Raw genomic sequence first — 13,447 nt, 5'->3', positions numbered from 1 at the left:
GTACACATTTATTATTATATACAAAAGAGGGCCTTGGGCCTTGCAATTTTGCTAAGTCTCTTTGGAGTGGCTGCTTGCAAAATAAAAAATAAAGAAAGATTTAGATTTAATTATACCAAAATATGACCACGGTGGGTCCAAAAAGTCCAAAACCAAGCTCTGCTGCAGATGGCGGTGGTAAACCATTGACTCCTTTTTCCCCTTTCCATTGACAATAAAATTTGAGGATGTGCTATCTACGCGTACGTTTTTAATTTTTACATATTTTTTTAAATTTTAATCAATAACTTAAATGAATTAAAAATGATTAATAAACGAAAATTATTAAAGTTGGGTAAGAGATAAAAAGATCGGGTAAAAATAAAATGCACTCCTTTAAAACTTTGTTTTCCCTAGAGTTGCAAGCTGATACACATGATAAGATAAATCTGATTTTTTATTATCTTATTATATTTGACATGTCAGAGTTGCTGCTTAATTATTTGCTCCAGTTGATTTCATGCTGAAATTTATGAATATTCCTAGAAATGTTTGTGGTTTGTTCATTCGAGGTCCAATTTTTGAAGTAGAGTGCTATTCACACATCTTTTTTACTTCAAATTACTTTTGTTAATTTTTATTCATTGATCTTCTTCAATTCTTTTGATCCAACGGTCGAAAATTGAGAGAAATATGTGAGAGGTAAAAGTTGGTGTGTGGATAGCACCACCATTTTTGAATGCTAATTATGGTGTTGGGATCATGAATTTCCCTTGGGGATCAAATAGAGTCACTCAGATCATGGTTCAAATACATTTGGGACATGATTTTCAAAGGGTCGAAGTTTGTAATCTCTCAACAGAATGTTTTTATCTAATATATCATTTTGGCTAGAAAGCGAGTTAGAAACTATGTGTTTTTGTCTTCTCATTGCCCATGCGTGCATGAAAATTTCCTATTCATCTTACATATTAGCTCATAATATATCATACGATCAGATTTTGTGAACAAATGCATAAACAACTTACGATATCAAATTTTTTAATTTATGATAATTTATACTTAAATTTATTCATATTTTACAACCCCTTGAATGATTGTCACTTAAAAGTTGGGTCCAACTTTTGTCGCAGTAAATAGTTCGATGTTGCGCATGTGAACTACCTCAAATATCGATTACGTAATGATTTTTTTTTTCTTTTCTCACTGTTTTGTCAATGATATTTGTGAAATATCTAACGCTCGCAGCCCACCACAGAATCCACTCTCCCCCCGCCCCCCAAAAGCAAAGGTCCCAGCAGAGAGACGCTTAATTCAATCTAGCTAAAAAGATGGTGGAGCTTAATTTCTGCTGTCTGCTGGTGTAATCAATGAAATTCACATAAAAACATTCTTAAGCGGCCCCTCCATGGGACCCTGTATTCTTTTCCTTGCTCAATTTTATATGACTTTTTCAAACGCTAAATCTTTTGATGATCATGTGATAAGAAAAATAAACATATTAATATTGCATGCAAGTTATTTTTTAGAGAAGGTATGCTTAAGTTTTGATAAACTTCAAGAACATTATAGATATTATAGTCAACTTAACCATCAATAATTAGGTGTAAGATTTTAACAAAAAGTCTCGGTGATATTAAAAGTAAATACCTCATCTATATTTTGAATGTAAAACCTATTTCTCCTACAAATTTGTGAGATATAACAATAATTTTAGAAATATTTCCAAGAATAGTAAAAGGAAAGGGTGAATTATTCCCCTAATGAATTATGATCATCAAGTTGTTGCACCATACATGCATTTTTTTTATATTTATTTTTCATAATTGTTAATTAACCCATCAATTTTATCAATTGATTATCAAGTGCACAGAAATATATAACTCCTTTCATTACGTAGATCAAAAACTCAGATGGTAGAAGATTACTGTAAAATAAATAAATATGAAAAATACCAAAGATTTATCAAATTAAAGAAAAGAAAGTTGGAGTAAAACACTTTTTGACTTTCGAGCGAGCATGAGATAAGCACGCATACGAGCCTGGAATTTTCAGGAACAATATTTTCCCCTGAATTTAAATGATAATTATCTCTTCACTTTTTCAATAAAATCCCAATCTCTAGAAGGATGTTGAATGTTTTGTGTACGTGGTGCAACTACAATACATGCATGGAAAAATATTGCCACCTCCACTTCTCCTAAAATCTCGAATCACCACGATATCTATTATCTGTGCGAACGAATACGGCATGCATCACGCATGTCCCTTCTTCCAAGCAGTATAAAAGGAAGCAGTTAGTTCTAGCAGCCGCTAGCTCTCTCAGTACATCTCACAGCAAGAAGCAACAATGGCAGATACAACCACAGCGGGAGGTCTCAAGGCCAGCTGCAACGACCGGTGCGGCTGCCCTAATCCGTGCCCCGGTGGCTCCTCTTGCAAGTAAGTAACTGCTTAAGAAATTGCATATCTGATATGTTGTAAGACCTTCAGATAGTTGGTATGTTAAATTACCAGACTTTTGGATATTATATTTGGTTATGAAAATATCGAATTTGGTTAGCAGATTCCACATCAATTGAGATATACTATGTTTTTAGATTCCATTTGGAATTAAACAAAATGTTCTGCCATAGTTTTCGAAATAATTTCGTCGATCTGATGATTATGATTCACAATGTGACGCATCTAACTCTTTGTTACGTACTTGTATGTATTTCCAGGTGCGCAACCACCGCCGACCCCACGAGCGGGGGCGACCACATGACATGCTCCTGCGGCGAGCACTGCAGCTGCAACCCATGCACTTGCGCCAAGAGCGCAGCCACGGCTGGCAAGGCCAAATGCACATGTGGCGCGGGCTGCGCATGCGTCTCTTGCGCAGCCTAATGGTTCAGACTCGTGAACCCCCAAGTATCTAAGAAGACGCTGTGATTAGCTTTAGACAGCTAAAGTTAAGTTCCATCGCGGTTGACGGATAGTGTCGTGTAATCAAGTAATTATAAACCCTACTGGCTTTATGGAGCTTTGGAATGGTAGAATAAGTAAATAAAGTGTGTTGTAAGTGTTTTATGTTTCCCCTCCTTGTTCCTCTTTAGATGATTATTCCTCCTCACAATTTCAGTTATCGATATTATTGATGCTGAAATCCCACCAAAGCAATGGGGTTCAATCTCCTTTGGAAGATTACAATAACTCTGAGAATCGAGAGACATAAATAAACAAACGGAAGTATTTATAAGGCGATAAAGGATTTGCGGAAATCATTTTCCTTTCAATTAGTCCAAACTGGATAGTCTGTAAAAATTTAGCACAAGAATTTAATCTTACAAGGCTGAAAGAGTTACAAGTTACAGCCATCTCCAATCTGATAAGTTAATGTTCCTTCTTTCCACACTTGATTTTCCAGATATCTCTCGTAGTAGCTAACTTCCCCATTAGTCTTCACAGACAATGCCGAGGTGCTTCGAGTGCCATAGTGTCCCTAAATATGCAAAACAAAGCATTTGAGAGGTTCTGTTGAAACACAAGACAAAAGCTGCATAGGCAGATGGATATATGGATTTACCAACGGAGGGGCTTTCTCCACAAATATGGAGCTGAGATGGTGCTCCAGTTCCGGAGGATATATGTGAGGCAGGAGGCTTTCGTCCTCGACTTTAACCGTGTTCGTCATTAGTTTTTCAACCATTAATTTTATCGGAAGATCGTCGCCGCTGGATTCCATAAGTATCTCTCTGAAACTGTCGCCTAGTAGTTGAGCCTGCAAAAGAGGAAGCCGAATCAAAACGATACGCGAGATAACTCGGAAGTCTGTAGCCCGGGGATCGAAAGTTAAACAAAAATATAGAGATGGAAACACAATTGGGAGTGCAGTTTAAACGATGCAGGACCACTCCGGGTCCGTTGTGTTGGATGCTGTCGTTCTAATATGGTAGCGGAGTCGGGTTCCAGGTTCCGATCCTAGGACCGATATTTTACTATTTCAAAGCAAACAAGGTGGAACAAGAAGCTTTCTCACCTTAGGCCAAGGAGAATCTAGTTGTGCATTTGACAAGACATGGATCCCGGGAGAGACCTCAGTGACAAAATTCCTGTCCTCCTTCGGTCTGTTGGTTACATAAACCATGGTCCTAGAACAAAGATCGGCCAATATCAGGTTAAACCCGTTGTATTGATCCGCCTCCACCACAACATCATCGGCGAACTCCATGGGACTCTTCTTGCTCTGCAATCACAAAAAGATGCGATAATTATCCGAGGAAATTTCTCAGCTTGTCTCTAATAAAAGGAATTAGTCTGATGAAACATTAAAGTTTAGAGTTTAGATTGGAAATCACTATGCTTAAAGAAAAAGGAATAGCAATAAACCAAGAAATATTGATTGATTGTTGAATTCACTAGAGAAAATCAGACACAGAATCAACAACAACAATAGAGCCTTATCCCGTTAAGTGGGGTCAGCTATACGAATCTTATTGCTCTTAGTTTTGCACCAAGTCTTCCGTTACTTCCATACAGAGAACCAACATAAAAATAAGAAGAGAACATTATTACCAACGAAATTTCCTTTTCGATATTATCTGAAGAATTGGCTGGCAATTGAATCACATGTCAGAGTTGAAGCTCTCTGTAGTACATTGCAGTAAAATCATTCACCCTACTCAAACAATAACATCAATAAGAACCTAAAACTTAATTAACCACGTAAACACAAATTGGTAGAGTACTTTCTTCACTGCCAATCTAGAAGGTTGGGGGGATGGAACCTGCTCCATAACTTCATATAAGTTAATAAGTTTTCACCTACACCTTAAATCTTGAACCTTTATAGTTTGTTTTCTGGTTTGCCGAAAATATGATACTTAAATCTGAAAACGAATCGATTTTTAACCAATCCGACACTAGAATCCTAAGTTTAAGCTCTAAATGGCTGCGTTCTTTAAATCCGGCCGGGAGAATAAATGGTGTATCACAAGCTCATTGGACCCCTATACTTCAATGTTCCACCAAATTTCCCATCTATTATCTCCCTGCACATGGGAATTCAGCTTGCAATCCATTACACTAACTAAAGTACCCAAAATCCCATCAATATATGCAAACAAAACTTCTTGCCAACAGCTGATAGAGAAAATCAAACAAGCAGATAGAGTGGGTGAAGCAAAACATATGAAATCAAACAGGATAATCACCTCCAAGAATCGAACCGGAAGGTCCCCTCTGCTTTTAGCTTGAGCAAGCTTCTGAACTTCTCTAACATTTGTGATAAAAGCCACCTTACCATCTCTGGTGCAAGCCAGCCATGTCCCACCTGCCAATCCATCTCTTCCCCCTAAGATCTCCCCTCCTTCCCACCATGCCAGAGGCTCTGTTGGCCTCCAAAAACCAAAACCAAAGCAACACCCACTTGAAATTTTAGCTCATTAACTCCATCGAACCAAATCAAATTCAAATAGGAATTATAAAATTAACAACAACCCATAAAATCAAATGAAATTCAAGCAGAAAAGTAAAATTCAGAACAACCCAAAAGAGCCATCCAAAAACCAAAACAAACCCACTTGTAGTTTTAGCTTACTAACCCCATTGAATAAAATCAAGTTCAATCAGAAAACAGAAAATTAAGAACAACCCAAAAATCAAAACAACCCCCTTGCAGTTTTAGCTGACTAATCCATTGGATAAACTGATTTCAAATTCAATCAGAAACATAAAATTAAAAGCAACCCAGAAGAGCCATCCAAAAACCAAAACAAACCCACTTGTAGTTTTAGCTCACTAACCCCATTGAATAAAATCAAATTCAATCAGAAAACAGAAAATTAAGAACAAACCCCAAAATCAAAACAACCCCACTTGCAGTTTTAGCTCACTAATCCATTGGATAAATTGATTTCAAATTCAATCAGAAACATAAAATTAAAAGCAACCCAGAAGAGCCATCCAAACCAAACCAATTAACCAAAAAACCCACTTTTACTTTTAGCTTAGTCTCCCGATTGAATCAGATCTATCATCAAATTTCAATCAGAAAATAGAAAATTAAGAACAACCCAGAATTGCCACACTCACCTGCTGTGAAACTCGTCCCTGTTGAGCAGCAGAAGGAACGGGTAAACTGGGTGATTTTGCCACACGAACGCAGCTATACACATTTTGTAGCCTTTTTTTTTTTCCCCCCACAATTTTTACTTCGTTTTTGCAGAGTTTTGGTTCCTCAACGCTTACAATCTACAACGATTCTGCGTTGAAGGACGGTCCATCGTGATCTCTCACTTCTCTCTCCACGTCGTGAGTTGGCCCCACTGAAACGTGGGTCAATAGCTGCCTTCTTGGGGGTAAAGCTTTGCACTTTTTCAGGATTTTACGTGGGATTGGCGGTAAGGTTTTGATTCCAAAAGAGGAAACTTTTTTCGCTGCGGAGGATTTTGTGTCACATGTCCAAAAGAAATGTCAAATTATCCAAATCAGTAAAAACAGTAATAAAAGATAATATTAATATTTTCCAACCAAGAAGCCAAATCTGATGTGGCATGACATGGATTGACATCTCTCCCTCTTTCTGCCAAATTTGACAGCACATTCAGATTTTTTTTAATTAATTATTAAATACTTTTTATTAATTTTTTATTAGTTTAAAGCATTATCCTTTTGTTTCTTTTCATTCCCAATGCAAAGAAAGTATAGAAATTATTATTTTATACTTAAAATTTGACATATCGGTTGGAGAGTAAAAGTTTAAAATATGTCAAAGCATCATGTAAGCCTTTAAATTTAAATTTTAAATTTAAATTTTAAATTTCAAATTTGACATCTTCTTTGGAGATGGTCTGAAGCGTACTTTAAATGTCTGTCTAATTCATGTTCTAACAAGACCCAAAGAAGCAATGCTTCATTTTACAATGATCAATTGAAATTTACATGCATTTTGGATCCTCTATTTGTGTTTTTAGTACATATTAACTCAAGACCATGAAGTTAAACGAGAATAAATGTTGAGAACGGAAGTGGAACATGTAAAACAAGAATGGGAGATAAATGTCATAACCAATGAAAACTGTGAGATTCTAGTTTGACATTAAATGACAACCGAAAACATAATCAACATGCAAGTTAGATTCTTGTTAATATAACGATAGTCGCGCTCACTTGAATCTTTAAAAATAGCCGGTCACTTGAGTATCTGAAAATAGTGAAGATTGGTAAGCTCATTTGAATCCCCTATCGTCTCCCAATTACAATCTTACAACTCATTTCAGGTTTCATTGTTAAAATTTACGCAAAATTTAATTACTATGAGTCAATTAAGTAAAAAAAAATTTCTTTATACTCTTCCACCAGGATGCAGTATAAACATTTTTAGAGCGACAATAATAACACCCAAACTACTCGTACTTGTAAAACAACCTATTTATGTTTTATAATCACTCTTAATTGTTTTGTCAGATCAGTCGACATTAAAACACGTTGTGGAACCTGGAACCTCGCCTCACAAAGCTCTTGTCTCTTCCGTCTGCAATTCCGCCACGTCGACGGTCGTAGGTACACAAAAAGACAAAAACCCAGTCAGTTCTCAGAACCGGGAGGTTCCCCTCTGACACGGCTCCCATTCCAGGCATCTCCCGCACCACGTGTCGATTCACCACGCGAAGGCAGTGTAAATCACGTGATTCGCATGCACCTTCCGTCGCCAAAAGTCATAATTTCCCACATAAATAAAGTAAAAAAGATAAATATAATTAATTTTTTTAAAAATAAGACGCTGTTTGTTGTCTGCCTAGAGAGAGAGGAGGAGAGGAGAGAGAGAGAGAGAGAGAGAGAGAGAGAGAGAGAGGGCACCAAAAATGGGTAAGGTAGTGGAGAGGAAGAAGAAGAAAGGACGGCCCTCTCTTTTGGATCTTCAAAAACGGACTCTCAGAGAGCAGCAGGAGCAATTGCAACAGCAGCAGAAGCGAAAGCCCAACCCTGCCCCTCGTTCCAACCCTAATTACAGGACTTCCCCTGCCGACTCCGCCCGCGCTTCCCTCCGTCGATCCACCCGCCGCAACCCTGACCCCGACGGTAATTCAAACGACGAGGAGGAGGATGAAGACGAAGACGAAGACGCTTCGGCCGGGAAGCGCCGCGAGAAAAAACTCAAGCTGGTCCTCAAATTGCCCCCCAACAATCAGAAGTCGTCGGCCAATTCCGCCACTCGGAACTCCCACGGCGGCGGCTCCGAGTCCAATGACGACGACGACGGCGACTACAGAACCGACCGGAAGCGCAAGATCAATGCGATCGGCGATGGATCTGGTCTCGCTCACCCTCAAAAGGTATTTCAATTTTGGGGCTTTGGGCGAAATGCCCAGATTTTCAATTGTCTTTTTAATTTTCGCGGGTTCGAAGCGCCAAAAAATATACCTCCTTTTTAACCCGGTATTTTTCTGTGGGTCTGGAAAACTATACGTTGACATTATTATTTCAAAATTCCTTGAATTTCGCACCCTTGAACTATGTTTTATTTCAGGTGTTTTTCTTCTAGAATCTTTAGTAAATAGGGTTGACCTGGTGGGTCTTTATTGAATTTCTGCAGAGCTGCATAAATTTCCCAAAAAGTTTTTAACTTTGATCATAATTGTCAGTGTTTTTCTTAGATTTTGTTGATTAGATTCATGTTTTATTTACTAACCCTTAATGATGATTTGACTGTCATATCCATCTGCTAAAGTTTAAATTTGTCTTTTGTCCTTTTTTTCCAATTTTATAATTTTTATTTCACAGCTTTGGCAAACTGTATTATTTGCCCCTTTTGGGGTACTTTGAATCCCTTTTCACAGCCAACAATGGAAAATATAAATTTGCTGTTTTTGGGTTGCCAAATTTAATTTTTCACTTTTGCAGGGTGAGAAATCAATTCCTGCTGCAAACCCACCAAGCAGCCTCCAAGGTGTGCTTTTACTGGAAACAATTTTGATTTTTTTGGATTGGGATTTGGATTTTGGAAGCTGTGTTTTGTATACAATGGGGTTTTAATCATGTGCAGGAGGGGCTACAACGTTGGACCCTGGACCCTCTACCCCTTTGCCTGATAAAAAGTTGCTGCTGTTCGTTCTTGACAGGCTCCAAAAGTGTGTGTTTTTGGGGTTTTCTGGATTTGTGCTATGCTTGCTTTGCTGCAGTAGCTTCTAGAACATCAGAGTTGGATGATGTTTGATTGTGTTTTTTCAATTTTTTTTTCAGGAAGGACACGTATGGAGTGTTTTCTGAACCAGTGGACCCCAAAGAGGTTGGTTTATCTTGTGGTGACACATTAACCTCCAGGATTTGTGTAAAGATTTCTTTTTTGTTAACTTTTATTCTATGTTATGCAGCTTCCGGACTACCATGAAGTAATAGAGCACCCTATGGATTTCGGGACGGTGAAGAAGAAACTTACGAGTGGAGTGTATTCCAGTTTGGAACAGTTTGAGGTCAGCTTACACCGATATCATCTTCTTTTAGTCCTTCTTGCATCATCTGTTTGAGATCTCCATTATTTTACCCTGTACTGGTGTGATGTGTTTTGTATGCCAATTGAATAGGTTGATTATGAGAAGTCCTGATTTGGAATGAGGTTTCCTTGCAGTTATTTTAATAGCATGTTGCCCACCTTATCAGAGTTTGTCGGCTGAAAATCCATCCTGCATGTCTTCTAGTGGTCATTTACATTTAATTGGTTAAGTGACCATTGGATTAATTTTTCTTCTAGTATCCATTTTCATCGTGGCGTTACGAAGTACTTTGATCAGTTATTAGTTAAACAATAAACACTATAAGCTCTAGTCTATGTACGTTCTTGTTTCATTTTGGTTTTATTTTGAGCTGCGTACTTAGTCCAGTACGTACTTTTCTCTAACTTTCACAAAATTTGCACTTTGTTAAATGCCATTCGAGTAGGTCAATATACAATGCGCATTGGGAATTTGAGAGTATTAACTTCAACAGTTCATGTTTTTCCAGCTTAGAACCTTTTCAGTTTGGAGAGTTAATTACTAAATATTCTATTCAGTAGTGAAGCATAATTGGATGGCTCAATCTTCACTTGTTAACATGATTGTACCTAATAAGAAAGATTCCACTGTATTGCTTTCCCTGAATCAAAAGATCAATCTTCCGATGTATTTGTCGAAAATGCTCAGCTAGGAGTTTATGTGTAGATGCTCAGCTAGGACATTATCAAATATTCACACCTTGAAATTCGGGCCACCGACATGTTGCTTTTGTAGTTATCAACTGCATAATTCGCTCCTTATTTAGTTTAAGCAATAACAGTTTACCATGTTTGATTGTCATGCAATGTTTTCTTCATGTTGACCTTGTATGTTCCAAAAATCTATTTTTTGCTTTAAAATCATCTTCTTTAAAATTTTTTGGCTTTCTTTTGGTTCAGACTATTGAAATTCTAGTATGTAGTATCTTCATGGAGTACATTGTAGCAAATTCTGTCTTGGACCACTGAACATTAGCAATAGAATTTGGTGGTGCCATTGACGAAGGGATGATTATCTAATTTTCCATTTTTGCTGGAATATTGGCATATCAGAATTAAAAATCAATTTTATGATCTTGCAGGATGATATTTTCTTAATCTGCTCCAATGCGATGCAGTACAATGCCCCAGATACCATATATTTTCGACAGGTACAGTTAGATCCAGCTCCTTTCTTACTTTGTTTGAGGTTATCTGTTTGTTGTCTGAACTTTGATGACTACTTTCCAGGCACGCTCAATACAAGAGCTTGCGAAAAAGAATTTTGAAAATTTGAGGCAAGACAGTGATGATAATGAATCAGGACCAAAGGTCGTTAGAAGAGGTAGACCTCCAACAAAAAATTTGCATAAAAAACTGGGCAGGCCTTCCTTGGACCGTGCTGGTTCAGAGTTCTCAAATGCCACTCTTGCTACTGGGGCTGAAAATGCCACATTGGATCATAAAAAAGGATCTCATCTTTCAGACAAGTCTGGTTTGACAGGTTCACGGAATAATGATGTTTATACTAATTGGTTGACGGATAACAAGTTTGAGAGGAATGATGACGTCACAGGTTTGATATGCTTTTATGTGCATCAATTCTGGTATTACTTGTTCATTTAATAGGCTTGGTGGGTCATTGATTAATATTGATCTTAAATCTGCAATTATTTCAGGTTCCACGAAGGCTAATTCGAAGCTAGGGAAAAAACATTTTGTGTTTGATGAGAACAGGCGTAATACATATAATCAATCTCATCCTTCAGCCAGTGGACAAGAGTCATCTGTATTGACTACATTCGACGGAGAAAGGAAACAGCTAATGGCTGTACGTATATAACTTTATGCATTTCTCTGAGTTCATACTTTAGTTGGTGCCTGAATTTTGCCACAACTTGTATAAGAACTGTGTATATTGGTGTCTTAGATATGTTTTAGGGGTTATACTTATTTGCTAGTGGATGGTCATGACCCGTCTGGGGTGTTAATTTAAGTGGAAAACCCATACTAAAGGAAAAAGGATATTTAACTCTATATTACATACAATTAAACCATGTGGTAGGTTTGGATTTTTTTGATGCCCTGTGAGAGATTTTCATTGCGGTGGTTTTACACACCCCAGCACATCCTGCTTCCTGCCTTTTGATGGATGATATTATGTGGTCTGCTGACTTGTCAGTTGTGTGGATTTTGATTTGTGTGGTCTGCTGACTTGTCTTTTGTGTGGATTTAAATTTGTGTGGTCTCTGACTTGTCTTTTGTATGGATTTAAATTTGTGTGGTTTGCTGACTTGTCTTTTATGTGAATCAGGTAGGGCTTCACTCGGACTATGGTTATGCAAGGAGCCTGGCTCGATTTGCTGCAAATCATGGACCTGTTGCGTGGAACATTGCTGCAAAAAAGATTGAAAGGTCTTTACCCCCTGGTGTTAAGTTTGGCCCAGGGTGGATTGGAGAAAATGACGTTGCGCCAAATAGGCCACTGCAATTAGCCGCAGCCTCACTAGGTCAGCCACCTTCATCAGAGCCCTTTCCTATTCGTCCAAATGCATCTTCTGCTGCAACATCATGCTCTGTTGAGTCTAATGGAGATAAATTGTCAGAGAAGCCATCGGGACATAACTCGTCAGAGAAGCATGTGCCTTCTATTCCTTCAGCAAATACAAGCAGTCCTCTTCCTCTGTCTGCTACTACCTCATCACCCCCCATTGTTGCTAATAAATCTCCTGAACCCCTCCCTGGAAAAGTAGAAACTGCTGAAGGATCAAACGCTCATACTGGGTTTAATATGCCGAGCAGCAATCTTGGTGTAATGAGACCGAGGCCTCCATTTCAGATGCATCAGAATTCCGTATTCCAACCTGGGATCAACGGATTTAACGGCACATACGGATTAAACATTCGTGCTCAGATGGGAAAGCCAGTTGGAGTGGCCAGGCCCGGTGGTTTTAACTTCCAGCCATCTCAAATGCTCGACGCAGTCTCTAGGACTAACGCTAACTTCCATCCAGCTACTTCAAACAGCTTAACTTCAGAAGAAACTAAACTCTCCAAAACTCCAGGTATAATAAGCTCTTCCAGTTCATTTCCAAATTCAGTGAATGAGGCAACGGCAGCACGGACAATGGGGACTCTTCCTCGGCCATCTTGGCAAGGGTTGTCACAACAGCAGAAACCCAATTCAGCATTGACGCCACAACAAAAGCCCGACTCAGTTCCACCAGACCTGAATGTCAGGTTCCAGTCCCCAGGGTCCCCTAGTTCTAGCCGGGCTGATTCAGCGCAGCCGGATTTAGCATTGCAGCTGTGAGATTAATCCATTTTTTTCCTCCCCCATTACGATTCTCCTTCGATTAAGTTAACCAATAGAATGGTGAGTGATTCAAGTTGCTCCTTCTAGCGATGAGACCGTAGGTGGTCTCTCTGCGTCGTCGAGCGCATCCCCCCTCGACTGTAATGTAAAGGGGTAGATTGTTCTTGTACAGTATTAATGTATCCTAATGCTAATTGTTCGGGGGCAAAAGTAAAAGAAAAAGTTTGATTTGTGAGGTTAGAAAGAAACCATGATGTAGGCAGGGTTTAGGATGTTTGTCTGAAGATGATGTACTGACTATTCTTAAACTTAGAAAATCCTTGTGTAATCCTGCAAGGAGTGTAATCTCTGATGATAATATTGTTATTTCACACATTTGGAATTTTTGTTATTAGCCTGGAGAAATAAAGTTTGCTTGAGATTGTAAGCGGTGAAATTGTCCTGGTGGTTAGGGGATTTTAGCTATAACTCACTGTTTCTCGGGTTTATGTAAATTACAGTAGAACATAGTTTGTATAAAAAAAAGTTTGATTGAGATTATTCAATGATGTGTTTATAAGCGTCAGATTTGGAAGACATGATTGATTTTTGTTTTAATTGATGTCTTATTATATGAAATTGATGACACATTATATGATTTGCAAATTTAATTTATCAAA

The 13,447-nt window shown here is 38.2% G+C and overlaps 3 protein-coding genes across 3 annotated transcripts; 2 read left to right on the top strand and 1 right to left on the bottom strand.

The window, feature by feature from the left end:
- The first annotated feature begins 2,117 nt into the window (after positions 1-2,117).
- Positions 2,118-3,056, top strand: LOC103962434 (metallothionein-like protein 4B). Its single transcript, XM_009375133.2, has 2 exons — positions 2,118-2,421; positions 2,703-3,056. Exons 1-2 carry the CDS (start codon positions 2,330-2,332, stop codon positions 2,866-2,868), a joined length of 258 nt encoding a protein of 85 aa, XP_009373408.1. The 5' UTR covers positions 2,118-2,329; the 3' UTR covers positions 2,869-3,056.
- A 176-nt stretch (positions 3,057-3,232) lies between these two features.
- On the bottom strand, positions 3,233-6,319 carry LOC103962433 (transport and Golgi organization protein 2 homolog). Its single transcript, XM_009375132.3, has 5 exons — positions 6,055-6,319; positions 5,175-5,358; positions 4,001-4,207; positions 3,548-3,742; positions 3,233-3,463 (listed from the first exon to the last, which is right to left on the bottom strand). The coding sequence occupies exons 1-5, from the start codon at positions 6,135-6,137 to the stop codon at positions 3,323-3,325; spliced, it is 810 nt and encodes a 269-aa protein (XP_009373407.2). The 5' UTR covers positions 6,138-6,319; the 3' UTR covers positions 3,233-3,322.
- Positions 6,320-7,811: 1,492 nt separating this feature from the next.
- Positions 7,812-13,215, top strand: LOC103962432. The gene is made up of 9 exons (XM_048565510.1): positions 7,812-8,297; positions 8,866-8,911; positions 9,008-9,092; positions 9,205-9,250; positions 9,336-9,434; positions 10,576-10,644; positions 10,724-11,048; positions 11,152-11,303; positions 11,787-13,215. The coding sequence occupies exons 1-9, from the start codon at positions 7,827-7,829 to the stop codon at positions 12,783-12,785; spliced, it is 2,292 nt and encodes a 763-aa protein (XP_048421467.1). The 5' UTR covers positions 7,812-7,826; the 3' UTR covers positions 12,786-13,215.
- Positions 13,216-13,447: the final 232 nt, after the last annotated feature.

The sequence above is a fragment of a genome, unplaced genomic scaffold (assembly GCF_019419815.1).
Source record: "Pyrus x bretschneideri cultivar Hongxiangsu unplaced genomic scaffold, Pyrus_bretschneideri_v1 Contig10, whole genome shotgun sequence".
Classification (NCBI taxonomy): Eukaryota; Viridiplantae; Streptophyta; class Magnoliopsida; order Rosales; family Rosaceae; genus Pyrus; species Pyrus x bretschneideri.
The sequence above is the reverse complement of the archived record's forward strand: the minus strand, read 5'-3'. Positions and strand labels throughout refer to the sequence as shown.

Bases quoted from the DNA above. Each gene is read 5' to 3' on its own strand.
- LOC103962432 (XM_048565510.1), top strand. From the start codon at position 7,827: ATGGGTAAGGTAGTGGAGAGGAAGAAGAAGAAAGGACGGCCCTCTCTT. The intron at 9,251-9,335 runs GTTGGTTTATCT...TATGTTATGCAG, and splicing joins AACCAGTGGACCCCAAAGAG to CTTCCGGACTACCATGAAGT. The intron at 10,645-10,723 runs GTACAGTTAGAT...ACTACTTTCCAG, and splicing joins ATACCATATATTTTCGACAG to GCACGCTCAATACAAGAGCT.
- LOC103962433 (XM_009375132.3), bottom strand. From the start codon at position 6,137: ATGTGTATAGCTGCGTTCGTGTGGCAAAATCACCCAGTTTACCCGTTC. The intron at 4,208-5,174 runs GTGATTATCCTG...TTGTGATTGCAG, and splicing joins TTCCGGTTCGATTCTTGGAG to AGCAAGAAGAGTCCCATGGA. The intron at 3,743-4,000 runs GTGAGAAAGCTT...CCTCTTTTGCAG, and splicing joins TAGATTCTCCTTGGCCTAAG to GCTCAACTACTAGGCGACAG.
- LOC103962434 (XM_009375133.2), top strand. From the start codon at position 2,330: ATGGCAGATACAACCACAGCGGGAGGTCTCAAGGCCAGCTGCAACGAC. The intron at 2,422-2,702 runs GTAAGTAACTGC...ATGTATTTCCAG, and splicing joins CCCGGTGGCTCCTCTTGCAA to GTGCGCAACCACCGCCGACC.